Raw genomic sequence first — 27547 nt, 5'->3', positions numbered from 1 at the left:
GCACCCATAGTCGGCCTTCTTCACAGCACCACCTGCCTTGCTGGAGGTTCACACTTTAACTTTTTTTACCCTCTTCTACCTTACAAATCATCCCACACTTGAGCACTCCTCACTCGGACTAAACACCTCCATGCTACCACCAGAACCAGAATATCGTGCCCCTGGGGATCTTAAAGGAAAAAAACCCATAGTGGGCTTTAAAAACAGAAGACTTAGTAATTTTAACAAACTTTATTTACAGTAATATTGACAGTAATAAATACATTCACACAGGATATAAAGTATTTGCAAGGGGACTGATTACAACAACACACTGCATATTTACAAGTTGATCACTGGCAACAGTGGGTGAAGTTGGGGCAGAGTATGGCACCCTCTCTTCACCCATGTCTGAGGGGCTGTGTTCGGCCAGTGACTGGTCCCTCTTCTCTCGCCAAGCGTTGACATGTCTTGGTAGGGAGTCTTGGTAGGGAGCCGGGCTGTGCTCCTCTCCAGAGCTGTCACTGTCGATGTCAATACCCGCAAAAGTGTCTTCATTTCCCGCTGCTGCTGCTGTCGATGCCGCCGCCGCTGCTTGCAGTGACTCTGTGAAGAGCAACCGAATGTCCGCAGCCTCCTTCAAAGAAGGATTATTCGCGTAAAATTTGTCCGCAGTTGCAGTGTTGTGACACATGAAATCACTCACTCTTTGGCGGTTGCCTTTGTCTTGAAACCTCTTCGCATTATCGGCGTGGACTGTGCGGAGGTCGGTGAAGTTAATGGGACCGTGGAGCCCCACATCAGCCCATGCCAACCTCAGGGAGTAGGCAAGCTTCCTGAACGGGTTCTTCCCCTCTGTGTATAGAAAACGGCTCTGGGTGCAGGTCAGCGTACCCTTGATTTCCAGCCACCTCTTCATCCATCCAAATTCTTCTACGGTGAGGTACAGCTGCGCTTCCCCGAACGCGTTGGCCGTCTTGTGGTTGCTTACCTGTTATGACAGAGTTAGAGAGTGTCAATACAATGTCAATCATGCATATAACTGCCAGAATAAATGCATTGATTAATAGCACTCACATGAACCAGGTAGCCGAAGGCAGTGCCAGTTGTATCCGCCTTTCGGACCTCTGCGTTGGTCATGTTGGAGTAGACCCCCGGACGGTGGCCGTAAATGCAGCTCCAATGAAGAGTCATATACCCATAGAGCAGGGTCCGGGTTGCGGTAGTCGGATTGCTGGCCATCACATCCAGGAGCTGAGGGATGCGAGTGGTGGTCGAAGTCAAGCATGTCATTAGGTCGTTGTGGCTCGGCAGACCTTCCATCTTGTCACGCTTCACTTGCATCTGGTGGATAAGTACTTTTCTCTTCAGGGACTTCAGGATGGCAACTACTTCCCGTTTGATTAAAATCATGTCGGTTTGGCTGAGCCTGCTCCCCTTGCACGGTGTGTCGGCCATGTACTTGAGAAAGTGTGATATATTCTTGATGTAGAAGTCGGAGGTCGTGACCTGAAGGCTTGACTTCATCAGGCTCCGGGACCACCCGCGTATCCTCTTGAGATCCCTCAAAAAGAGCCAGTCAGACAGGCGATTGAAACCGTGAGCCATGAAACTGAGGAACGACTTCACTCTGCTTAGTTTGGAGACTGTGTTTTCCTGGAGCCTCACTGGTGGGTCGATACCTGCATAATGCTCCCGGTATCCTTGCAGATACTCCTCTGTGAAATATAAACAGTACTTTAATGACAACACATGGTGTGTTACAGAAACTGCATGTGTCACATAGCCAACACACTTACCCATGACCCGTGGGAATGTGATGTCCCGCATTATATTTCCCCAGCCCCTGCCCCGGGACCAGGGGGAATTTATGGGAGGGGAGGTTGACGAGGCCTCGGTATGCATGGATGCAGGCTCTGAGGAGCTGGATGAATGGGTGTGAGAGCCAGTGGGGGACTTGCTGCAGGCGGGAATGGGAGACGTGCTGCAGGCGGGAATGGGAGACTTGCTGCAGGAGGGACCTTTCGACTTGAACAGCCTCGTTGGTGTCGACTCTGTTCGGGGTCGTTTCTTCAGAATGACCCGCTCTCGTTCCTCCCCATCGAACGCGGGCATGTCCCCGGCCCGCTGATCCATCCTCTGTCGCTTGTGCTTTATCCTCTGCTGCAACTTGCAGCGCAGGGATTTCACCTCAGCAGCATATATTTCCCGCTGAGCCCTCACTGCGTTTGCCTCCAGCCTCCATTCTTTGCAGTCCGGGTTGTCACATTCATTCACCGGGGACAAGGGTGGAGGTTGTGACAGTATATCGTCGTCTGCCACCGTGTCAACAGCCCAAGCGGTAATCATTTCTATGGTGGGGTTTGTCATTCGGAGTTCATAAAGCACCTTCTTGGCCACTGTCATTTTCAGTTTATTTTGAACCACATGTAGTTCCTCCCGGGCCAGCTCAACATGGTCTCTGGCCAAGTGGCGATCCAGCCTTGTGCCGCGGTACTCGCATCCCAGAATGGTACAGGGATGGAGCCTAATGTTGGTCCGTCCGTTGGCCAACAACAGCAGAATTTTTCTTTCATCCAAGTTACGCACACCATGGTGCCTCTGCAGGTGCTTGCTCAGGGCACGGTAGGAACTATTACAGATCGGACCGCCATCCGACCTGTATTCTTGAGCATTTCGGTACCGGGAAATGTCACCAGAATCGTGGGTAAAAAAGAAGGAAGCGTGAAAAGACTCATGAAAGATGCACTCAGCTTATGTTCAAATCGGTGTTTGTTTTCATTTGCATCATGGTGCGGTGTCCCATTTAGGCACTCGTTAGGCGGGCAGAGATCCCTGTAATCTCCCCTCACGTTCCTCCAGAGTCTGGTTCTCCCAAAGGATACCCGACAGTTTCGGGTACGACAACGTGGGGATAACAGTACCCTCCGGGCGATCCGTCCCCCAGGGGGACGGAGGCATTGAACCCCTCTCACCTGCCCCCAGAGGAGGCAGGGGAGTCAGGTACCCAGAGGGCGCACGGTGGACGGCCAGGGCGAGGCCGCCACACCGCGCTGGAGTCAGGGTCCCGGTGAGGTGCAGGACGGAGCACCCGGCAGTAGCCTCCAGCAGACCCCCGCGCGGTTCCCTCGGAAGAGGTGGAGAGGCGGAGGGGTGGGTGTTTTCATCTGCTGGCGGGTTGCCGGGATAACAGTATCCTCCGGGGAGGCATTGAACCCCTCTCACCTGCCCCCAGAGGAGGCAGGGGAGTCAGGTACCCAGAGGGCGCACGGTGGACGGCCAGGGCGAGGCCGCCCTGTCCAGCCGCTGACAGGTACTTGACATCGGAAGTTGACATCGCATTTCCATTGAGCGGACACGCGTACATCTGAAGGGCAAGTACCACGGTACCTCTGTCTATAAGGCTGACATTTGCCTTACATGCACTAGGGTCTGAGACGTACTTCCGCCTTAGCCGTAATACGGCTCGGCAGCTTCCGGTTTGCTTCCGGTCTGCGTAGCTGAGCGTCCACAAATGTTTTACTGTTTAAATCTATGGTTTAAATATGAGTCGACGGAAGATTTTCAAAACGGAGCATTTGCAAAGACAAGTAAAGAACTACTCCGAGCACTGCTGTGTCCCACTTTGTACGGCGTCAGCTAAATTCAACGGCGTCCTAAGGTTCCATGGCTTTCCGACCGAACTCGATAACTTTACAATCTCCTCTCACTCCAAGTCTGCAGTCGTCACTTCGCTACGGATCAACTAATAGAGCCATTGATGGCCGTAGGAGGCTTGTGAAAGGTGCTGTACCAACTCTGTTTGAGTGGAATCACTTTACTGCTCAAACACCGCGGGCTAGTGTTTTGGAGAGAAGGGAGCGGCCCACTGAACCAGTCTCTCGGGAGGAGCAGGAAGAGCACATCGATGTCCGTGACCATGATTACTGCTCAACCCCTGAACCAGCTTCACTGGACATGTCCTCTCAAGCTACAGAAGACAACTCCAAAACAGTGGAGGATCTGCAGAAGCAACTGCAGGAGTTAAGAGTCCAGCGAGAGTTTTGCTTACTTTTTTTACATCTGATTCTATACCAGGTAATGTTTTGGCTAAATTCTATCCAAGTTTTTGAGATGGGTTAGCTTATAAAGAATCCTATTTACCTGCCGTTTGACTGCTGACTATATGCATGCAGTGTTGGAATCAGGGCCGCCCCTCGGCATAGGCAGTATAGGCGAATGCTAAGGGCGCATCAACCCATAGGGGGCGCCGGAAATTAGGGAGTTATTTAAGTAATTTCATAACACAATTTTCCGATTTTGAATCAACAAAGTACATCTTATCTTATACTAACAGAACTACTCCAATACAGCGCCCATAAACTATGGCAACCCCCCCCACAAAATCAAGTTGAACTGCCCCAGCCCCAGTAAAAACCAGAGGTTTATGTGAAATTGTTATTTTTTGGAAATAATGGTAGTGTGAAATTATAGGTTTTAATTTTGTATTTGTGTTCATTTAAAATAAATCAAACTCCCAAAAAACGTACTCAGCTTCTGTGTGCTTTTATCAACATTGGAATTTACTGTGTAAGCGGCCGCGGGGGGAGAGCTTTAGAGAGCTCTCTCCTGAAAGACTGAGCGGCTCTGATAACCTCAGCTCAGTGAGGTAAAGGCACACCTTTATATGATCATTATAGTTATAAAAAGCAAGAGAATAGGTGAAAAACAGGTATAAAATACTATATGACAGTACAAAAAAGTTGTTATTAATAAAGAAGAATACAGTTTGAAAGGGGAGTGATTTGTAAAGTATTCATAAAGAAAAAGAAAATCTACTTACTGTTCTGTTTCATATGGGTGCTGAGAGATGTATCCATAGATCTCCTAATGTTGCTCTCAAAGTGCACCAGATTGATGCTTTTAACTTCAATATTTAAAAAAAAGTCTTCCCGGGGGTGCATGCCCCCGGACCCCCCTAGAGGAGGTGAGGTCCTCCCCCCCCACTTAGATCATGTTTAAATGGATAGGAAACTACAGTTGCACACATCTTGTGTCCATATCTTTCTGTTTTGGTGGGCATGCCACAACCGTGCACGCGCGAGTCATAAGTGTAAGTGTCTGCATTTAGAGGGGGGGGGGGCGCCAGCTAAAATCTTGCCTAGGGCAGCAAATTGGTCAGGGCCGGCCCTGGTTGGAATAAGTAGGCTACTCAACTTAACTGAAGTATAAGTACAAATACTATGGTTTGAAAATACTCCTGAACTGAACATGTAGAATCATAAATCATGTGTTTTCATATAAGTAACTAGAAACTATAAAGGTTAACTAAATGTGGTGGAGTAAAACATACTAATACTAACAACATACTGATAATACTTTACTACAAGTGGAAATCTTCAAAACCTTACCAAAGTAAAAGTACATGTCAATATCTACTGCGTTTCCCCCAGTTGCACACTTAAGAAGAGTAAAAGTAGTCATTCTGTGTAAAATGTTCCCTGTATGTTTTAGATTATTATTACTGCATACACACATGCACATTTTGGAGTTAAAACAAAGACACAACAGAGTAACCTGTATGTATGTTGTCTGATAAGCTGAAGTCACATTCATTAAAACCTTTCTATACTTTATAATTGAATATAAAGCTTGCACATCCTTGCTTAATGTAATATAGTGCTACAGACCCCAAGTACTAGTGTAATGAATAGAAGACTAAAACATATCCACTCAGTAGCAAGCAATGTAAGATGTAATCAGTCCATTAGCAGACACAGCAACATCCCGAAGGAATGGCAGAGAAGCTAAGCTTCTGAATAAAAGCATGTGTAGACTCTTAAACTTCTGTGATTGCTCAGTAGGAAACACTAAATGTGCTTATGTCACACAGTGGACATGTTTGTGCATTCTGAGATGAGCCCTATACAAAACGTACTTTACCTGTTCTGCACATTTGTGCAAATAATGTATTCCATACAATTACAGATTGCTCTCACAACCATCTCGAGGTGTTCCCTGTCCGCAACATAATAAAGACAAGGAACCGAAAGGTAGGATAATGATTACCTGGATGACAGTGTTTACTGTTGGATAACTTTTCTGAATTTGTATAGCAATTGCTTTATCTGACCTTGAAGGAATGCTGTTGTCCAATTCACAATATTAAGCTATTTGTGTAAACATCCTGTAAATCCCTCTAGTCGGCCAGATGTCTTTTTTCATGACTATTTTTTTAAATATATGCAAACTATTTGAACAATACATATATTATAAGTACTTGTGAAAGTACAACATTCAAATAACATACAGATGTACACTGTCTTTGTCTGCCTACCACAGGGGGGGACGGAGCACCTTTATGACTGGGAGCCCTGCACCATTTGGTATGTTAATTGGCTTTTGTACAATTACATCTATGTGTACATTTGTGGTAATTGTTGGCATGCCATTATCTTAGGTGGCATTTGTTAAAGAAAAATGCAAAAAGTTCTGCTGTCTGTAGCACCAGCTATACACAAGTTATTTTAAATGTGCAAAGTCCACACTAAACGATAAATTGAAACTAGGTAGTTTATTTATTTGATTACACCACAGAGACACCAGGTTCACGTTAGCTACTCTGGCGTTAAGTCCACACTTACTAAAGTATTAGTAAATAATCACCAAACAACAACATAAATGTAAAGGAACTAGGACAAAGAATCATGATTAGACATTCATCTTCAGATAGTGCAAATTAACAACAGTGATGACAATCAAGTGGTGAAACTGTAAACTAGAACAAAGGGAAATATATCGGTACCCTATTATTGGGCAGATAAAATTGTAACGTAACAAACGCATCGTGATATAATTTCCCCAAGGGGATCTATAGACTGTTTGTTATCTATCAAATGCTATTTTATCCCTTATCCTCCCTGTAGTAAGAACTGGCTTAGCCAGTTGAGCAGCACTTGAAACGATTGGCTCTTTGAAACCTGATGTTCTTATATGATTCTGTTTTCCTCAAGGTTGTGTCTTCCTGGTCGAATGTACTTATTGTAAGTCGCTTTGGATAAAAGCGTCAGCTAAATGCAATGTAATGTAATGTAATGTATTGTTTTAAATATTGACACACAGCGGTGTTTCCTGGACATGGAAACATTCAGGGCTTAGCCCACATTCAGGGCTTAGCCCTCAACTCTTACAGTGCTATTTTTATATATTTGTTATAAGTGTATTTTTTTTGGGTACATTTGATTGAAGTTGATTTTCTATTGTTATTATATATATATTGCCACTGTTTTTTTAATACTGACAACTAACTTGCACTAAGGTGTGTCTGTTACATTGTTTTGAACTTCATCTTGGTGAAGTTGATGCTGAATTCACTATTTAGTAGATAATCATGTGACACTTTAACTTTGCACTATGGTCTGTCTGCTGAGCCTACCTATTGTATTTGCCAGTGTTATGTTTTGATACTGACACTTATTGATCTGCTGCTGATAAATAAAAGATAACCTCCATGGCGATTTAACAGATAATGTATCTTATTTCTCCTCTGACACTATCTTTACAGTGACCTGTGTAGCATCCTATAAATCACATGTAAGTGATTATTCTGATACCATCATGTTTCATCGGTTATAAACTGGCGAAGCTTTAGTTGTGTCCCACCCACAATGTGGCTTTGAAATAGATAATTTCATTGTATTTCAAAACGGCGTCCATCAACACAAGCACTATTTATTTATTGAAAGAGAAATGGTTAAGTTTGTAATTACCAGTGTTGTGAGTTCAATATTTTAATTAATTATAGTAAGGGAACATCTTAGGAGTTAGTGTACCGAGTTCCTCTCAGGAGGATATATAATAAAGGTGTGTTAACTGCTGAGCCTATTTAATGTGCATATGACACCTGGCAGTTTGTTATTATATTGCCACACTGTTTTGATACTGACATATTTGCTTTGCACAAAGGTGTGTCTGCACTATTGTAATTGTGCCTGTTTTGAATGTGGTCAATAAAAGAGAGAACCAAATGCACTGTACAAAGCCTTCCATTGTCCTGGAAAGGTTTCATCAGCCATCTTTGCAGGGGGTAGGCTGAGTCACCAAGAATATAGTAACCCACATCATGTCCCCCAATATCCCTTGTTACATGAGGAAGTAGACCACCCCTATCCACAAAACTAACCAGTGAGGACATGCTGAACACTCGGCTATCATGCATGCTACCTGGTAAGCCAACAAAAACACTCCAAAAGAGGCCCCTAGCATCCACAACACCCTGCAGGACGAGCGAGTGCCAGCCTTTGCGGTTGAAATACTTGTTATGGTACACCTTCGATTCCGAACCAGCATTGCACTTACAGCATCCGACGAGTGGGTCAAATCCCTAGTTGGCTGCAATAACCCAGTTACAAAGTTGTATAACATGAGCACAAAGACAACAAGCTCATTGAACTCCATCATGTCTGAGGTCTGAAAGTAAACAAACGCCTCATACAGCGGGTGGGCTTTATACCCCCTCCCCCGTGTAGTTCTTCTTCTCTCGTTTTTTTGTTGTACTCGCCGTGAAGTGGTTTTGCGCATAGACATATACACACACACACACACACACACATACACACACACACACACACACACACACACACACACACACACACACACACACACACACACACACACACACACACACACACACACACACACACACACACACACAGCCCTGTTATTGATAATAGAATATTTACATTTCTGAATGCTAATAGCCTTATGATGATACACCTACTATTGTCAAACTCGTCCTGCTTACAATGCTCACTGCAAATCACGGATGACTCGCTTGCAGTGAACCCTTCCCTCCTCAAAGCAACTTCCCACTTCTTTCTCATATCTTTGTCTTTGGGAAACCTTCAAAATAAAAACGGGAGATTTGAGAGTCAACACAAAAACATTTTAAGAAGGAGGTCAAGCTTATTTTCTTCCTTCTTCTTCCTAGATAGATTAGATTAGATTTTACTTTATTCATCCCACAACGGGGAAATTCACTTGTTACAGCAGCGATTTATAAAGTCTCAGTTGGCCATGGACATAATGTTTGCTGGCTACGATTTCGCTGGCGGACATCAATACAGTACAATAATATTCTATTTACAAAATACAACCAATTATAATGTTGAATCTTACTTGTGAAAAGTAATCCCCCGACCCCTGTTCGCAATCGTCCGCCGATTTGCACAGCAATATGCTGCACAGTGCTCTGGCATCTTGAAACCTCTGCTGTCTCTGGGTAGAATGTCTGTAGGGTGACCGGTCCAAGATGGCGGCCGTATTTCTTGCGCCCCAGCAGCCCCAGCAGCCAATGTCCTGGCCTCCATCCTGGCAAGCAGCCTGATTCCCACCCCATGCAAATCCCATTGCCAAACAAACCAATAAATGTTTTGGTATTTGTATGGAATTAATAAAGTGCAACAGTTTAACAACTGCAACAGACTTAACATTGTTTTGACTTGAAGGATCCCTGTATGCATTGTTTTATGGCCACTGGCAATTAATTTCACAGGTGAATTGCATATTGATGTAAAATGAAGCTAAGCGAAAATTCTTTCAGGAAGACGGGGTATATATAATATATATAATATATATACTGTATATATACATTCACTCCGTAGCTGCATATAATCAGCTCATCACAGGCGTTCTCTTCTTTAACATATTACATTCACCTCATTCTCCAGCAGCCAATCACTGTGCTGCAGCCAAACTTTAAAATGGCAGTCAGCTGTGATTTCAGGTGTTCATGCTTCCGCCCGCCTCCTCCTCATCCACCTCCTTTCATCACATCCAGTGCCAGGAGAGCTAATCCAAAGACCTTATCACACCCCCTCTTCATCCCATCTCCTCATCAAATCCAGATCTTCAGCATCACCACCAGTGGCTAGACCCCGGAGGGGTTCCCTATATGCTCACAGCTGCATTTCCCCCTTTAGATATACCATTTCATGATCGGGGTCTAATCGCCGAAGACTTAACATTTAACGTATGGCATGTGTCAATAAATGTTCTTTAAACAAAATGAAGTCTCTCCTGATTGAAATACACAGAAGCAGCCCACAAACGGTCCTTGAGTTGATAGTACATTATTGAAAACATTAATAACAGAATGCTTAATGCACAACATATCAAGAAATAAGTAGCCAATGCTTCAATCCTTTGAGAATACACTGTTTGTAGGCTATTTTAATTTAATAATACATTACATTTATAAAGTGCTTCTCCTGGTCCTCAAAGCGCTTACAAGCAAGTAAAACAAAAATAACAACAAAAGTAGAAAGTGCTAAACTAGGTGGAATAAGGGAAAGGGGTTAGTTGATTAGGAGTTGAAGGCAAGAGTGAAAAGGTGAGTTTTGAGAGATTGTTTGAATGATGTTGACGGATCTGACGTGGCTGGAGAGGGAGTGGGGGAGGCTGCTGCGAAGGCCCTGTCACCCTAGGTCTGGAGCTTTGTCCTGATGGGCTGCAGTAGGTTAGCTTCAGCTAACATCTGAGGCGACGGGGGGGGCAAGGTTGTTGAGGGCTTTGAAAGTGAAAAGTGATATTTTAAAGTCAATGCGGTGTTTGATGGGGAGCTCTTGATGGGAGGAATGTAGTGTTATTATTCTTTCTCCAGTTAACTAAGCTATGCTGAAGTGCCAGTAGATAACTTCTAAATATCAGTACAGGGGCTTCAAAGGTTTTTTACTCGTTTTTTTGTGGTCTTTTTGGACAGCGGAAGGCTAGATTACCCATGATCCTCAGCCACCGTTGCCGTGGAAACGGAGCCGGTCCACTCTCCGCTACCTGCATAACCCTAATTTATTTCAGATACCAAACACACTTTTTCCGAAGATTGGTGTCACAAATATCAAAACAATATATGTGTCGATAACAAAATACATCCATCATAAACTAAACTGGAAACAGCAGTATAATTTGTCTTGTTAACACTTTAAAGTTGACAGTTTTTTTTAACCCGTACCGCCTAGTGGTTAAAGCACGTTATTGAATTTGTTTGTTGAATTATGTTATATTTCATGAAACATACAAATATTAAGAGTACATACATAGGAGGAAAGTAGAAGGTCAATCATATAAATATAGATGAAAATATCAAGAAGATACTGTTGTGATCTCTACAATAAAACAGTTTAGTGCCGGACATCCAAAGATATTAATAGGAGGATGTGCAAAACAGACAAACTAAATAGGCTTCATTTAAACATTAAAGATTACTTTAAATTAAGGTCTTCTTTTAAATAAGAAAAAAGCTTTGGGGGTATCTATCTACAGACCAATATTAAGTCTGACAAAGTGCTTAACGTTTAATATATTGCATAGTTTGTTTTGGAACTTGACAATCAACTTTCCTGCAATGTTAACTAAGTTGAAGCACTTATTTTAACTGATATTATACATATGTAGTATACTCTTATAAGATGTATGTAGATATAATAAGAAATGTGCAGAATATGACAGTTTAATGGTGGAGGTATACACACATATCGATAGATGTCTTGTAATGCACTGTTGAGGAACCTGCGACCAAAGTTCTTCATCTCTGACCTTTTTAATCTCCGACCTTGTCAGGTATTGAACATCCAATAAATGAGGAACAGAGAATTATTAAATATAAAACATAGAATTTGTGTGATCATACTAAATGATTTCTAAATAAACACCACTGCATATTTCCAACTGTTACACAATGCTGCTGTAACGAAAAAATGGCCCCGCTTCTGATCAATAAAGTATATCTTATCTTAAGATGATCGATGGCTTCTGCCATATTTGCAAAATGTGCCTCTGAACCTTGACAAGTGCATGTTTCAGGCTCATCAATGAACAACAGGAGGGGTCACAGACATAAGACCAGCTGTTAAATAAAGCTCTTCTGACCTTAGCTGTCATGTGGACCATGCTGCCCATTATGGACACAACAATTTTCACCCATTTATTAATTATATGTTTTAAATGTGATCCCCTAAACCTCCAGGGATGTACACAGTTTAATACTGGCAACTTCTTATTATGGGAAATACGAAAACGTCTTTTAAAACTACAATTCCCAGTAGAGACGTGCTATAGAACATGCAAAACCTATGTGCGAAACACACAGCACGTGTAGTTCTGGTGACGGGGTGGGGGAGGGGGTGGACCCGTCCGACTTCAGTTTTGGACAGTCTGTCGTGGTTCCATTCCATTTCAAAGGGCTGTTGGACGCTCTGCGCACTGCCACTCCAATATCCAATCACAGAGCTTGAGGACTATCACGGGGTTTGTCAAGCAAAGAAGAGAGAATACTTACTTCCGGGTGTAAAATGATCTAAAGCAACTACTATGAGCTGCTCCGACCCTCGGTCCTGACGGACTCCAAAAGTCCGACATTATACAATCAAACAAATAAACACAAGAATAATTGTGTGTTATTGTTGAGTAAATAACAGTGTGTGGTTTAGAAAATAATAGAAAATTAGAAGTACGAGTTGGGAGTGAGAATGTGTTGGTATTTACCCTGCATTATGCACGTTACTAATAAAGAATTATGTTATTGTATTGTATGTATTTACAATGTATTCACATGATGTGCTGCGACATCTCTTTCACCAGGATGCTCTGCTCCTCCTCCAAACGTCTGACCAGCATTACCTGGTCAAAGACACACCTCTTCAACCTGAAGGTGTTGCCTTTAGGTTGAGGAAAGGAATGGAGTAGTGGACAAGGAATATTTATTCATAAATTATATTATTACAGAATGATTTTCATTTCTGAGACACAAATCTTTGTAGCGATAGCATTGGTTCTCTATAATGTAAACTCATTACAAATATTATATATTTGCAGGTATCACCATTGCTTTTTCTGCCCCATGATAAACTGTAATATTTTGGTATGGACTAAAAAAACAACAAGCCAAACTAGCAATTATCCTACCATTTGCATGCCTCTCCCATGGTAGGATGTAGCCCTCTGTCAGACTGCAAGCCAACTCCTCGTCAATCTGTTCTTCCTGCACTCCGGTGTTGTATTGCACAACTTTTTCGCGAAGCTTCTTTTTCAGCTCTCTCATTCTCTTCCTCTTTCTTTGCCTTGCCTGGTTGCTGTCTGCAAAGTGAAACGGAAACAAAACTGTGTCATGGTGCCAGAATGTTTTTGTTGTTTTTGAAGTGTAATTTCAATAACTATGTTTGACAACAAACCATGCTGACGATACAGATCTTGCTTCCCTGCGCAAAAGAGTGACGGTGATGTTCTCAATATCCACCCTCAGTCCTTCAGTGCACCCTGGGGCGTAAACTCTCTCTAAATAGTTGCAATAAAACAATTGGAGAAGAGATACAATCAGTGACAGTCTCAGTTTCAACATATAGCCAACTTATATTGTATGTCTAAACTTACAGTAATTAACAGATGTATATATGGAGAACTTGTGGTATGTCTTACCTGTGACCGCCCATTGCCTGACATCATACACCCACTGCTGTATGGTCTCCTGATCAAGGTTGTGCTCCTTTTTGAAGTCGCTGAAGCTGGCAGCTTCCACCTTTGCCCTCTCTGAGATCTTTACAAAAAAAGAAAATGTCAGAGCAAAAGCGCCATGCAACACCATAATGCAAAGAGCACCAGTTTTCAGTACAAGACCTTCAGAAGAACAGTTGAAACATTCCATGACACCACCTGACTTGCAAGAGGAAGTGTGGATAAGGGAGAACATAATGTATATAGCCATGAGGTTACATTGCAGACATCCTTCATAAATATGTAATGTCAGATGAGAAGACAATTGTAATTTGTCCTTACTTTGACATATCTGTGTGCTAAAACGTGATGAAGGTTGTCCCTCTGCCTTCTGTTCCAGCCCATGGCCTGTTGAGTGAGCATGTTCACAAACACAAAAATATATCCACAAACAAAAAAGTAAGTATTCACATCAAAAAGGAAACACTGAGTGAGAAACCTGATAGATATGACTAAACCCAATCGTTAAAAGGTTGTTGAACTGGTAATACACCAATAATGTGTTTACGGAGGGAACTCTCTGTAACATACTTATCAGGGCTGCTTTATCACAGTGTAGTGTTAATACCAACCTGATTCTGTCATGTATTTTGTGACCAGAGCTGCAAGCAGCGGCGGCGGCATCGACAGCAGCTCACTGCATGAGTCCTCTCATGCTGATGTTCAGGTGTATATCAAGTGTCTTTACTTTAAAGAGTTATCTCCTGCTGATGTTCAGGTGTATATCAGTATGTAGTGTCTCTACTTTAAAGAGTCCTCTCCTGCTGATGTTCAGGTGTATATCAGTATGTAGTGTCTCTACTGGGACATGTCTCCATTCTTAATGTTCAAAAAGCTTTTTATTTGTCTCATACTGCCTGTGCTGCAGCACCTCTTTTCACCCTCTGTCTGAAACCAGAGCCCTGTCTGCTCTCATTGGTTAGCTGGCCGGCTCCGTTGTGATTGGTCAACCACTTAGAGATGTCCCGCCCCTTAACCCAACGGAAGTGTTTCAGGGTCGGATTTTAGCCTCTGCAGACCATTTACATGCACAGGGGGTTGCGCCGTAGTTTATGGGCGCTGTATGCAATAGGCGTAGTTCTGTTAAGATAAGATAATAGGATGTACTTTGTTGATCCAAAATTGGGAAATTGTTTTGTTATGAAATTTAAATAAAAATAAATTGTAAACAATTTTTTTTTTTTCTTTCCCCCAATGTTTGACGCCCCCCATAGGTTGATGCACCATTAGCATTTGCCCATACTGCCTATATGCCAAGGGCCGGTCCTGCAGGCAGGTGTGTGTGTGTGTGTGTGTGTGTGATAATTGACTTTATATTTTTATATTCAGATACATCATGCTAAATACTTGTAACAGAGTAGTCTTTGTTAAGTACAAAGAGTTCCTATTCTCATGAAAAAAACAAGTCAGAAAATGCAAAATCATCTGTCACTTGCTCGAAAGATGTGTCGGACTGGGACAAATGTTTACATTTATGCAAAGTGAGGAGTCTGCCTGTGGACACACTGCAGCAGGAGAAACACTTATTCTACCACTGATAGTTCATTATACACATTCACAAATAGAAACAAATAAGCTTTTTATTTACAGATGTTAATTGGCAAATCACCCCCCAGATAAAAGCTATTTCATCACATTAAAACTGTTTAGAGATAATGCTCTATGAAGGCTGACAGGTTTTGATCAAAAACAAAAACAAATGGGCAGTATAGTGTTACTGTGACAAATACATCGTTTCTTGATTTGAATTTGTTTGTTTGAACAAGGAAGGACTTAGCTTGCAAGCTAGAAAATCACAGATATTTATAGCCAAACTGACGAAGTAAAAAGGCGGACCAGTCGTCTTTTGCCCTTGAGCAAGGCACAGTGGTGGAAGCAGTAGATGTAACGGCCCGTCCACACAGCAAATTACAATCGATACTTGAACATGCTTTAAGAAAATAAAAAGCATATGGTTTCATTTATGTTGTGACAGTGTTAGCAGCTCGTTCCTTAAAACAGAATCTGGTGCTCTTCCTTCACAGCATGTATAAAGGTAGGGGGGGTAAGGGGAAGTATGAAGGGTACGTTTCAAGCTTGTTAAGCAAATTAGGCTTTTTTGTATCAACTAAGATCTGTTAGAAGACGTTTTCAACTTTAATTGACTGAGTTTATTTGAAAAGTGAGCTTATTAACACATGAATACTATACTGTGCAATATTTGTTTACATATATATTTCAGAAGTACAATATAAGACAAGCACAGGTTTCTGGTGTGGGCCATTATATCCATTATACTTTTAGAATCTGCTGAATTCAAAACAGACTAAGGGCCACAGTTGGCCCCTGGGCCGTAGTTTGGACACCCCTATAGGCTTAGGTGGTTGGTTTGTTTCAACTTAAACTTGTTTTTTTAGCCTGATGTCGATTAAAAGATGTGGTTAAGGTTCTCTTCATTATCACAACAAGGTATAAAACAGTGGGAAGAGATCAGAACAACGGCTATCCAACAATGAATTGGATAAGATAAATACATATTTACATTAAAGTTGCTAGATGAGATTTGCTCCACAGGATCAGTCCCATTCAACACGATTTAAGTTCCCTTCCTGTCACGGTCGAGTGAAGGAAGCAGGACCCAAATGCAGATAACTTTTGAGAAACCCTTTATTTTAAGGATAATGCCGAGATACGGAACACTCACCGGTGAACTCAGTCACCAACAAACAATGACCCAACACTGAACACAGACAGAGACAAGACTAAATACAAGAAGGGGTAATCATGACAACGAGAAACAGGCGGGCAGGGGAGGAGAAACACAAGGACAACAGGTGAACACAATCGGGTAATCAGGGAGGGAAACAGACAGAAAGCAGACAGGCAGGAAACGGGGGTGAACACTTAACACAATAAGACAGGAAACCCAAAGACAAGAAAAACACCAACACAGACAAAACTACAAACGTGACCTAACATGTGAATTGTGACAGAACCCCCCCCCTCAAGGGGCGGATTCCAGACGTCCCTAAAAAAACAAAACACAAAAGTCCAAAACCCCAAGCAGGGTGGGCGGAGGGGGTCCGGAGGACGGGTCTTGGGCTGACAGCCCAGGAACACAGCGGAGGACCAGGAAGGGGTCTCGGGCGGACGGCCCGGGGACAAAACAGAGTCCAAGGTGGGGACCATGGAGGACTGAAGGCAACGGCAGGAAGAGTCAGGGGGCCGGGCCCGAGGGCGAAGACTGCAGCTCTCAGGGGGCCGGGCACGAGGGCGAAGACCGCGGCTCTCAGGGGGCCGGGCTCGAGGTCGAAGACCGCGGCTCTCAGGGGGCCGGGCTCGAGGGCGAAGACCGCGGCTCTCAGGGGGCTGGGCTCGAGGTCGAAGACCGCGGCTCTCAGGGGGCCGGGCTCGAGGGCGAAGACCGCGGCTCTCAGGGGGCCGGGCTCGAGGGCGAAGACCGCGGCTCTCAGGGGGCCGGGCTCGAGGGCGAAGACCGCGGCTCTCAGGGGGCCGGGCTCGAGCCGGTGTTGACCGGACAGGATCAGGAGGCCGGGCAGGAAAGTGCTGATGGGACAGCTCCGGAGATCGGGCAGGACCCGGTGTCGGCCGGACAGAAACCGGCGCCGGTCGGACAGGCTTCGGCAGGATCCCCCACGGAAAAGGACCAGGAGTTGGCAGGAACCCCGGCGAGACCGGTGATGGACATGGGGCTGGCAGGGCCCCCGGTAGAACCTCCAACGGCACGGGATATAGGGTTGGCAGGACCCCCGGCAGGAGAGTATTCTGCGGGACCTCCAACGGGACAGGAGAAAGGGTTGGCAGGACCCCCGGCAGGAGAGTATTCTGCGGGACCTCCAACGGCACAGGACACAGGGTTGGCAGGACCCCCGGCAGGAGAGTATTCTGCGGGACCTCCAACGGCACAGGACACAGGGTTGGCAGGACCCCCGGCAGGGGAGTAGACGGCGGGACCTCCAACGGCACAGGACACAGAGCTGGCAGGCCCCCCGGCAGGGGAGCAGACGGCGGGACCTCCAACGAGACCGGACCTAGGGTTGGCAGGACCCCCGGCAGGAGAGTATTCTGCGGGACCTCCAATGGCACAGGACACAGGGCTGGCAGGACCCCCGGCAGAAGAGTCTTCTGCGGGACCTCCAACGAGACCGGACCAAGGGTTGGCAGGACCCCCGGCAGGAGAGTATTCTGCGGGACCTCCAACGGCACAGGACACAGGGCTGGCAGGACCCCCGGCAGAAGAGTCTTCTGCGGGACCTCCAACGGGACAGGACACAGGGTTGGCAGGACCCCCGGCAGGAGAGTATTCTGCGGGACCTCCAACGGCACAGGACACAGGGTTGGCAGGACCCCCGGCAGGGGAGTAGACGGCGGGACCTCCAACGGCACAGGACACAGGGTTGGCAGGACCCCCGGCAGGGGAGTAGATGGCGGGACCTCCAACGGCACAGGACACAGGGTTGTCAGGACCCCCAGCGGAACCTCCAACAACACTTGCGTAGGGGCTTGAATTGGGAATGGAGAGGGAACTCGAGCGGAGACTCGAGAGGGGACTCGAGAGGAGACTGGAGAGGGGACTCCAGAGGGGACTAGAGAAGGGAACACGAGAGGGGACTTGAGAGGGGAACTAGAGAGGGGACTCGAGGAGGGACTAGAGGAGGGCCTAAAGGAGGGAACTCGAGAGGGGACTCGAGGGGGAACTGGAGAGGGAACTTGAGATGGAAACAGAGAGGGGACTTGAACAGAGACTAAAGAGGGGACTAGAGGAGAGACTAGAGGAGGGACTAGATGAGTAACTAGAGAAGGGAACTCGAGAGGGAAACTAGAGAGGGGACTCGAGGAGGGACTAGAGAAGGGACTAAAGGAGGGAACTCGAGAGGGAACTGGAGATTGAAACAGAGAGGGGACTCGAGAAGGGACTACAGAGGGGACTAGAGGAGAGACTAGAGGAGGGACTAGAGGAGTAACTAGAGAAGGGAACTCGAGAGGGGAACTAGAGAGGGGACTCGAGGAGGGACTAGAGGAGGGCCTAAAGGAGGGACTAGAGGAGGGCCTAAAGGAGGGAACTCGAGAGGGGACTCGAGGGGGAACTGGAGAGGGAACTTGAGATGGAAACAGAGAGGGGACTCGAACAGAGACTAAAGAGGGGACTAGAGGAGAGACTAGAGGAGGGACTAGATGAGTAACTAGAGAAGGGAACTCGAGAGGGAAACCAAAGAGGGGACTCGAGGAGGAACCAGAGGAGGGAACCCGAGATGGGACTGTGGCAGCTGGGATCGGGACCATGGCTGCTGGGGCCAGAACTGGGGCTGAAACCATGGCTGCAGAGACCGGAATTGAAGCCAGAATCATGGCTGTTGAAGCCAGAATCCTGTCTATAAGATCCAGCTCTGAAGTCGGAAACATGACTGTATAGGGCGCTCTTGGAGCCGGGACCATGGCCGCTGGGGCCGGCCCTGGAGCTGGAAACATGGCTGTATGATACAGTTCTGGAGCCTGGATAATGACTGTGTGGGGCGGTCTTGGAGCCGAAAACATGGCTGCGGGAGCCTGTACTGGGGCTGGAACCATGGCTGCTGGGGCCTGTACTGGGACTGGAACCATGGCTGCTGGGGCCCGTACTGGGACTGGGACCATGGCTGCTGGGGCCCGTACTGGGACTGGAACCATGGCTGCTGGGGCCCGTACTGGGACTGGAACCATGGCTGCTGGGGCCCGTACTGGGACTGGAACCATGGCTGCTGGGGCCCGTACTGGGACTGGAACCATGGCTGCTGGGGCCCGTACTGGGACTGGAACCATGGCTGCTGGGGCCCGTGCTCCTTGTCTGGCCTTGCGACGACTCTTCTTAGCAGCCGCCTGAATACTCCGTGGGCCTCCATAAGCCTGACGACTTCCAGCACATGACTCCAGAACAGGAGCAGGAACTGGGACAGAAGCATGGGTTGACCCCAGACGGACCACTCCGAGACGTCTGTAGTCAGCAGGCTGGAAATCACACCTCCAGAGGAAGTCCAACATCCAGTCAGGTAAGAATTCCACCAAGTCGGGCTTCTCCATCGCCAACCGGTGCGCCTCTACCAGGGCGGCCTCCTTCAGCCGAACACTGGACGCTTCCGTCCACCAATCGTGGCAACATTCCAAAGGAAAAGAGAAATGTTGCAGCTCCACCTCAAAAGGATCGTCTGCTGGGTCCATTTCGGGTTGGGTCATTCTGTCACGGTCGAGTGAAAGAAGCAGGACCCAAATGCAGATAACTTTTGAGAAACCCTTTATTTTAAGGATAATGCCGAGATACAGAACACTCACCGGTGAACTCAGTCACCAACAAACAATGACCCAACACTGAACACAGACAGAGACAAGACTAAATACAAGAAGGGGTAATCATGACAACGAGAAACAGGCGGGCAGGGGAGGAGAAACACAAGGACAACAGGTGAACACAATCGGGTAATCAGGGAGGGAAACAGACAGAAAGCAGACAGGCAGGAAACGGGGGTGAACACTTAACACAATAAGACAGGAAACCCAAAGACAAGAAAAACACCAACACAGACAAAACTACAAACGTGACATAACATGTGAATTGTGACACTTCCCATAGGTGATTCAGGACCCTACGTTTTAAATATAAAATCATGTGTCAGAGAATAGACGACCTTCAGGTTAAAGTCCCTGTCACACTGTCCCGAAATTGACACCCGATGGACACACGAATATGGAATTGTGAATTTCGCACGAAGATGGCCCCGAACCACACACGAAATACGAAATACAACTGCAACGAAAGTACCAAAAACAATTATGTTACAGTACTATGATACTGTACTGATATCTTCAGACTTTGTTCTTTACTTTATCCGTCTTTATATGTAGAAAATATTACGTTTTCTCCGTAATGTTGTTTCCATAGCAACAACAACTTCCTGTCAACTCTCCTTCAAAATAATATATTATATCCTTTTTAGTTTCACAGAACACAAATTGGGTTATTTACATAATATGTTTACATGATTTTGTTGTGCAATAAACAACCTGATGAACACACGATAAAGGAAATGTTCAAATTCGGCTGTGATCGTAGCAACATCGGGCCATTCGTGACGGCATCTTAAGCCTTCGTATGATCGCTGGTGGAGTTTCTCAGGCTCCGGCAGCAACTTCGTGAGCGGAGGCAAAATCTTTGACATGCCAAAAAATAGCCGAAGGACCTTGAGAAGGTTCATTTTCGTGTTGAATTCGTGTGTCAATTTTGCCCTTCGTAAGGCCATCGTTAGGTCATCTTGTTATCATCGGTGCCATCGGGCATTCGCCCCGATCAGAGTGAGGGTGAATGCACCGATGATAACACGAAGATGACACGACTTGACAAGATGCCCTCACGAGTGCCTTACGAAGTTGCCGCTCACGAAATTGCTGCCGGAGCCTGAGAAACTCCACCGGCGGTCATACGATGGCTTAGATGCCCTCACGAATGGCCCGATGTTGCTACGATCACAGCCGAATTTGAACATTTCCTTTATCGTGTGTCCATCGGGTGTCCATTTCGGGACAGTGTTACAGGGCCTTAAAGGTTGTATGATGTCCTTTTTGTTTTCTGTTGTTTTTATGTGTAACCAATGTGCTGCAGGTCGTTGATCTCAATGGGATTTTCACCTGGTTAAATAAAGGCTACAAGAAAACAAACAAAGGCTTCTTGTGGCGCTTATTTCTGCCGGAGGACCGAGGATCGAGGATCGAGGAGCGATAATGGAGGAGTTATAATCGAGGAACCACCAGACCATCCTCCGGTGAAATCCTCAGCCACTTGCTCCGCCCCCTTCCTGTGTATCGCTCACTGATTGGATGATGCAGGGCATGCACTGATCTCATGCTTCTTGACATGAGAGCAGTTTCCCAGCGGAGTGAAGAAAACACATGAACCTCACGAGAGTCACCGTGTTTTAAAATTCATGTATCATTTAGTTACAAATATGTGATATATCTGAACAACAAAGGGGTCAAAAATCATTGTATTCATTTATTGGAAACATTTTCATGATCGCTTTTTTCGTTTTACATTTTATGAATGGCGTTTATCTTTTTTGAGAATGAGTTCTTATTTTATTTCATGTATTTGGGTCTACAACAGATGATACAAGTGTTTGTGTCAGTAAATGTGTACTAACAGAGGCGGGGGTGTGTGTGGAAATAACGGGGACAGAGCTGCTGTCAGACATCAGCTGTGCGGCGTCATCACGTGGCGCTCCGGAGGAAAGGACGTCCCATTGCTCTTAAAGCTCAGAGAATTCCCTGCTTCTCGTGGTTTCCTTGCGTCTCCCCACTGTAAGAGTCGGTGAAGTCCTGATAATTTATTCCGGGAAATTACTCTGACCTACTAATTGACCTGACCGAAGTTATTGAGTCTTTGTAAGTTTACTGCTTGGCTCAGATCCACCGACGTCAGCAAGATCTCACCTCTATCAACTCCCCGAAGAACCAGGTTCAATTAACTCCCGTTTCAATTCAGACAACTCTTTTTAATCTGTTTAAGCGATCCCGAAGGATTTTGATATCAGTAATGAGGTGTGGCCCTACCTAAGTGTGAGTGTGGCAGGGTGCAGTCTTTGAAGCAGGAGAGGAGAGCACAGATGTCTTTAAAGTTGTCCCAATCCAAAAGGTGGGATCAGTTTATTTGAAGAAAAATAGGTCCAAACTAATACAGGGTTTTCTCTCTTTACAACATTATAATCATACTAAACAAAATGATGCTGTGGTCATGTTCAAATATCAAACTTTAATTCACAGTTTTACATTTATTACCAAAATTGTAATTTCAACTGCCCAATTCAGTTGTGATTTCTAAATCTCCCGATAGAATTTAGAGGCATTTCCTCATAAATGACCGGTGATAATAAAACGCACATTCAAACTTTCATTTTCACCCACTCAATTCAAATCAATTTCATACCTTTTTTCCGACACAGACGGGCGGGAATAACGTTCAAAAACCCATTCCTATCCGCATGAATTTGGAGGAAGATTCCTCACAGGTGGCGGGACTAATATTCACAAACACATCTCCCATCAAATTAGTCCACTCAGTTCACAAAGAAATTCACTCAGCATTCAACCAAGACATTTTGAGAGATATTTAATTTGAACTGTATTGTCATACTATATCTTAGATATTTTATTGAAGTGTATTTGAAGTGTACTAAGTATTATGTTCGTAACCTGAATTTAAATCAGGCTTTGTAATTATTTGAGTGACCGAGATGTAAGTGTATTTCAGGTGTACTATGTATTAATTTATTGAGCTGTACTTAAATCAGGTTTTAAAATGGTTTGACTGATAGAGATCATGCAATGTTATTATTTGTTTATTGATTGTTATGAACCTGTCTGAGGACCACAGATGGAAATTAGCTATTAGCTATAATCTGTCATCTCTTCTCTTTGCTGAGATTAATGTTTTTGTATGCATGGTCCTTCTATAAATACATTAATTAATTTACCAAGTCTGAGAGAACCTTACCGAGAGCTATTAACCCAGCTCTGAGGGCCAGAGCCTACCGGGAGAGAGTATACCAGGGCAACCCCCCTCTCTCTCTCGCTCCCTCCCAAAAAGCCAGTCTCTTTATGCTAAAAAAAACCGGATAGAAAACCCCATAAACACCTCCTCCATACCCAACCGATAAGAAAAACTGGGAAACAACGCAAGTGAGGGACGCAAGGAATCCATTTAACCAACCTGAGACGCAGCCTTGGTCTTCTTGTGCTTTGCAGAACGTTTCCTCTCAGGGTCCGAATACTTGCTCGTGCTGTAAGGAAGCTCAAGACCCTTTGTAAAACGTGACTTTCTTTTGCTTAGCTAGCTCCTGGATAATTCCATATTCAACATTCCCAGGATGTCCTCCAGTTTTTAACTCTTTGTTTTTGAGTTTTTCGAAATAATGACTCCAGTTTCCCTCACTGTCTGCTCCGTATCCGAACACATGGACCTAGGGAAACAAAAGAAAACACATTTAGGAACAAAGAAACCTGGTAAAAGTCACAAACAAATAGACAGGATAACTTTATATAACCAGCACGGCCCCTAGTAGACCCCTACTCCAACCCAGTCTCACGGCATTTCGTGTTATAGTCACGAAATAAATGTAATCTATCTATTCGTGTTCACCCAAACGATTTCCCCCTTTTTTTCATGTCTCACAGAACGATTTTAAAAGCAATGTATTTCTATTGGTAGTACGTTTTGTGGCGGCACCACGTCTTTTTGTCCGTTCGGGTCTTGGAAGACCGGAAGCTGTGGGGTTCATAAAAACATTTTCTTTCTCGATATCAAGCCACGATTATTGTTTTTATTTTTAAATCGTATAATGTCGACCTTTTTTTGCCACCTGCGAGGAAAAGAAATGGGGCTCAGAGCCTCAGAATACTGAAATCTGTATTTTTGTAATCTTTATTTCTTTCTAATTTGTTATTATTTGGTGCAGGCACGAAACACACTACCAATACAAATACATTGCTTTTCAAATCGTGTGACACGAGAAAAATGGGCAAATCGTGTTGGTGAATATGAATCAATAGATTACATTCATTTCGTGACTATAACACGAAATGCCGTGAGACTGGGTTGCCCACACACACACACACACACACACACACACACACACACACACACACACACACACACACACACACACACACACACACACACACACACACACACACACACACACACACACACACACACACACACACACACACACACACACACACACACACACACACACACACAACAATACAGACTATAACACCCCTTGTTGTTAAATACCAACTATGTGCAATATGTGAAATATGTGCAATATATATATATATGCGGTTAAAAACAGTGCAATATACACCTGGCTGCTAAATCCTCAGAAATGGGGCGAAGCCTGCGAGCTAGTTCAGGCAGTCAACTCGAGCACCAATGGCATTAACACGTGACGCACCTCGTCCCTCTTACAACCAACCAAACGCATTCTCCTAAACATGGCGCTCTATTTAAGCTGCCAGTGCGTGCCATGCTCTTGCGTTCACATTGCTACTGCTGCTGTGTTTCATGTTGCTGCTGCTGCTGCTTGCCTTCCCCAGCTTCCACCCCAGCTTCCACCCCACCACCACCCCAGCTTCCACCCCAGCTTCCACCCCGGCTTCCACCCCAGCTTCCACCCCACCACCACCCCAGCTTCCACCCCAGCTTCCACCCCAGCTTCCACCCCAGCTTCCACCCCAGCTCCACCTGTAGGCTCGGGGGATAGTTATCTAATCATCACTCAATGTTCTTTGCAAATCTGTGGAGTGATGAGGCCCGAGCCTAGACGCCAAACTCAAACGATATGCTGCTTCTAATCAACATATTAAGAAACAAATTAATTGTGCATTTCCCCTCTAATAAAGGTATTCTGATTCTGATTATTTTCAACCAGTCCTCAATTACTGACATACTATCATTTTCTGTGTGTTGAATCAAAACTGGTGCGTTCCACAAGGAAAACTCCCAATTTAAAAACTTACCTCGTCACAAATATGCATCGCAAGAATCAAAGCCATGAAGCCAGTGGATGGATACGTGCCCTTCTTTTCCAGCCAACTATGATGAGCATACATCATGAAATCGGGATTAAGGACCATTACCTGTTGAACGATTCAGTCAGACATCAAACTATATTTTTATGAACCATTACCGTGCAGCCAGTTAAATGCATTTGAAAAGAATACTCACCAAATTCTTATTGGCCTTGATTGTTGATAGTATTGGCGCGTATGATCTGGAGAAAATACAAAAATAATCAACATTGGAAAATAAAATACAAAAAAATCCACATTGAGTGATTTGTCACCAAAATGGGTTCCTCTTAAGCCCCACGGACCCGGTTCCGGGGCCGAAATCACGTGATTTGCAGGAAACACTGTCTAAGGATCCTTAATATTTAATAAACTATGAATATTTTATATCCATATAACGGAAAATAACTCATTTAACTGATCTTTTTCCTTTTTTTTCCCAATGCTAACACTGACCCTCTGAATTAGCCCCGAGCGAAAAATGCTAACCTATTACTGCACCGAAAATCACTCCTAGCTCCCTTATTACTTATCCTAGGTGCACATCCAACACATCGTTTATGATCGTAAAGACACAGGCCCTTTCTCCTTTCTCTAACTCCCCTCCTCGACTCCCCCCCTCGACTCCTATCCTCGATACTTAGTCCCGCCCACAGGAGATGCGAGCGGAGGAGCCGAGGAGGGGAACCGAGGACAGAGGAGGAGAAGCAGCAGGCGGTTAGAGAAATGAGAACTCCTCTCCTCTGAGCGGTCATTTTAAAGAGACGTCCATTAAGCCCCTGTCACACTGTCCCGAAATTGACACCCGATGGACACACGAATATGGAATTGTGAATTTCGCACGAAGATGGCCCCGAACCCCACACGAAGGCAACATTTACATTACATTTAAGACATACAATTGCAATGAAAGTACCAAGAACAATTATGTTACAGTACTATGATACTGTACTGATATCTTCAGACTTTGTTCATTACTTTATCCGTCTTTATATGTAGAAAATATTACGTTTTCTCCGTAATGTTGTTTCCATAACAACAACAATTTCCTGTCAACTGTCCTTCAAAATAATATATTATATCCTTTTTAGTTTCACAGAACACAAATTGGGTTATTTACATAATATGTTTACATGATGTTGTTGTGCAATAAAACAACCCGATGGACACACGATAAAGGAAATGTTCAAATTCGGCTGTGATCGTAGCAACATCGGGCCGTTCGTGAGGGCATCTTAAGCCATCGTATTTAACTCCCTCTCCCTCTCTCTCTGTCTCTCTCTCCCTCTCCCTCTCTCTCTCTGTGTCTCCCTCTCTCTGTGTCTCTCTCTCTGTGTCTCTCTCTCTCTCTCTCTGTCTCTCTCTCCCTCTCTCTGTCTCTCTCTCTCTCCCTCTCTCTGTCTCTCTCTCTCTCTGTCTGTTTCTCTCTCTCTCTCTCTCTCTCTCTCAATTAAATTCAATTAAATTAAATTAAATTCAAAGGGGCTTTATTGGCATGAAAGTTAAATTAAACAATGTTGCCAAAGCATCACAATACAAAATAATTAACAACATTAACATACATTTCAAATGTTTACATATTATTGATGATATATATACAGTGATATAATTACATTTCAACATGTGTGTGTGTGTGTGTGTGTGTGTGTGTGTGTGTGTGTGTGTGTGTGTGTGTGTGTGTGTGTGTGTGTGTGTGTGTGTGTGTGTGTGTGTGTCATTCACTGTCCCTCAGGTTGTGGCATGTGTATACATATTGGGCAGCAAGGTGTGCCTTGTCTCCTTCTCCTAGGAGTACTCTCAGTCTTGAGAGGTCATCAACCTCCTTGAAACCTGGGATTACAGAGTTCAACTTGTTCCAGTAAACGCTCCTCACTTCGTTGAATGTTTGGCACTTCAGGAGGAAGTGCATCTCTGTCTCGGTCTCACCTGTCGTACAGTGACCACATGTTCTGTTCTCTTTTGGCTGCCAGGATCTTTTGAGTCTTCCTGTTTCGATTGCCAGTCTGTGGTCACTGAGCCTGTACTTGGTTAGGATCTGTCTCTGCTTTCTATCTCTGACAGTAGAGAGATATTCTGCCAGCTCGTACTCTCTGTTCAGAGCCAGGTAACATTCTAATCTGCTTTGGCTTCTCGTCTCGTCTTCCCAATGTTGTAAATAGTTGTCTTTACATTGTGCTATAATGCGTTTGACTGCGATTGGTGTTTGGAGAGCAGTGCTGCTGAGAGACTGGTCAGAGTGGCTCTGAGAGGGGGCAGCTAGCCTCAGCACCAGCTGCCATAGGGGACTCTTTTCTGGGGTCAGCTCTTGGCTCTGGAGGGCTTTGGAGTGGAGGGTGTCTCGGGGGCTGGATCTAAGGTGGTTAAAGAATGTTAGTGCTCTCTTTTGAGTGTTGATGATCAGAGGGTATCTGCCTAATTCTGCTCTACATGCATTTGTTGGTGTTTTTCC

The 27547-nt window shown here is 44.8% G+C and overlaps 2 protein-coding genes and 1 long non-coding RNA gene across 3 annotated transcripts in view; all 3 read right to left on the bottom strand.

Moving 5' to 3' along the window:
• Positions 1–216: 216 nt before the first annotated feature.
• On the bottom strand, positions 217–1120 carry LOC139434805 (uncharacterized). Its single transcript, XM_071204753.1, has 2 exons — positions 1057–1120; positions 217–970 (listed from the first exon to the last, which is right to left on the bottom strand). Exons 1-2 carry the CDS (start codon positions 1117–1119, stop codon positions 266–268), a joined length of 768 nt encoding a protein of 255 aa, XP_071060854.1. The 5' UTR covers position 1120; the 3' UTR covers positions 217–265.
• An 11525-nt stretch (positions 1121–12645) lies between these two features.
• LOC117454760 (uncharacterized) lies at positions 12646–13281 on the bottom strand. Its single transcript, XR_004553021.2, has 3 exons — positions 13185–13281; positions 12919–13089; positions 12646–12671 (listed from the first exon to the last, which is right to left on the bottom strand). It is a non-coding gene; the product is annotated as an uncharacterized lncRNA (long non-coding RNA).
• Positions 13282–22143: 8862 nt separating this feature from the next.
• Positions 22144–27547, bottom strand: part of LOC117455658 (CMP-N-acetylneuraminate-beta-galactosamide-alpha-2,3-sialyltransferase 1-like) — a 25930-nt gene continuing 20526 nt past the window's right edge. Inside the window, exons 5-7 of the mRNA XM_034095248.2 lie at positions 25256–25301; positions 25048–25167; positions 22144–23486 (exon numbers count right to left, since the gene is read on the bottom strand). Coding sequence (XP_033951139.1) covers positions 23319–23486; positions 25048–25167; positions 25256–25301 — 334 coding nt within the window. The 3' untranslated portion in view covers positions 22144–23318. The remainder of the gene's footprint in view (positions 23487–25047; positions 25168–25255; positions 25302–27547) is intronic.

Source organism: Pseudochaenichthys georgianus, chromosome 11 (assembly GCF_902827115.2).
Source record: "Pseudochaenichthys georgianus chromosome 11, fPseGeo1.2, whole genome shotgun sequence".
Taxonomy (NCBI): domain Eukaryota; kingdom Metazoa; phylum Chordata; class Actinopteri; order Perciformes; family Channichthyidae; genus Pseudochaenichthys; species Pseudochaenichthys georgianus.
This window is presented reverse-complemented; position numbering and strand designations above follow the sequence as displayed.

Coding starts and splice junctions, on each gene's coding strand:
- LOC139434805 (XM_071204753.1), bottom strand. CDS start 1,119: ATGACCAACGCAGAGGTCCGAAAGGCGGATACAACTGGCACTGCCTTC. Junction 971..1,056: donor CCTTCGGCTACCTGGTTCAT/GTGAGTGCTATT, acceptor CTGTCATAACAG/GTAAGCAACCACAAGACGGC.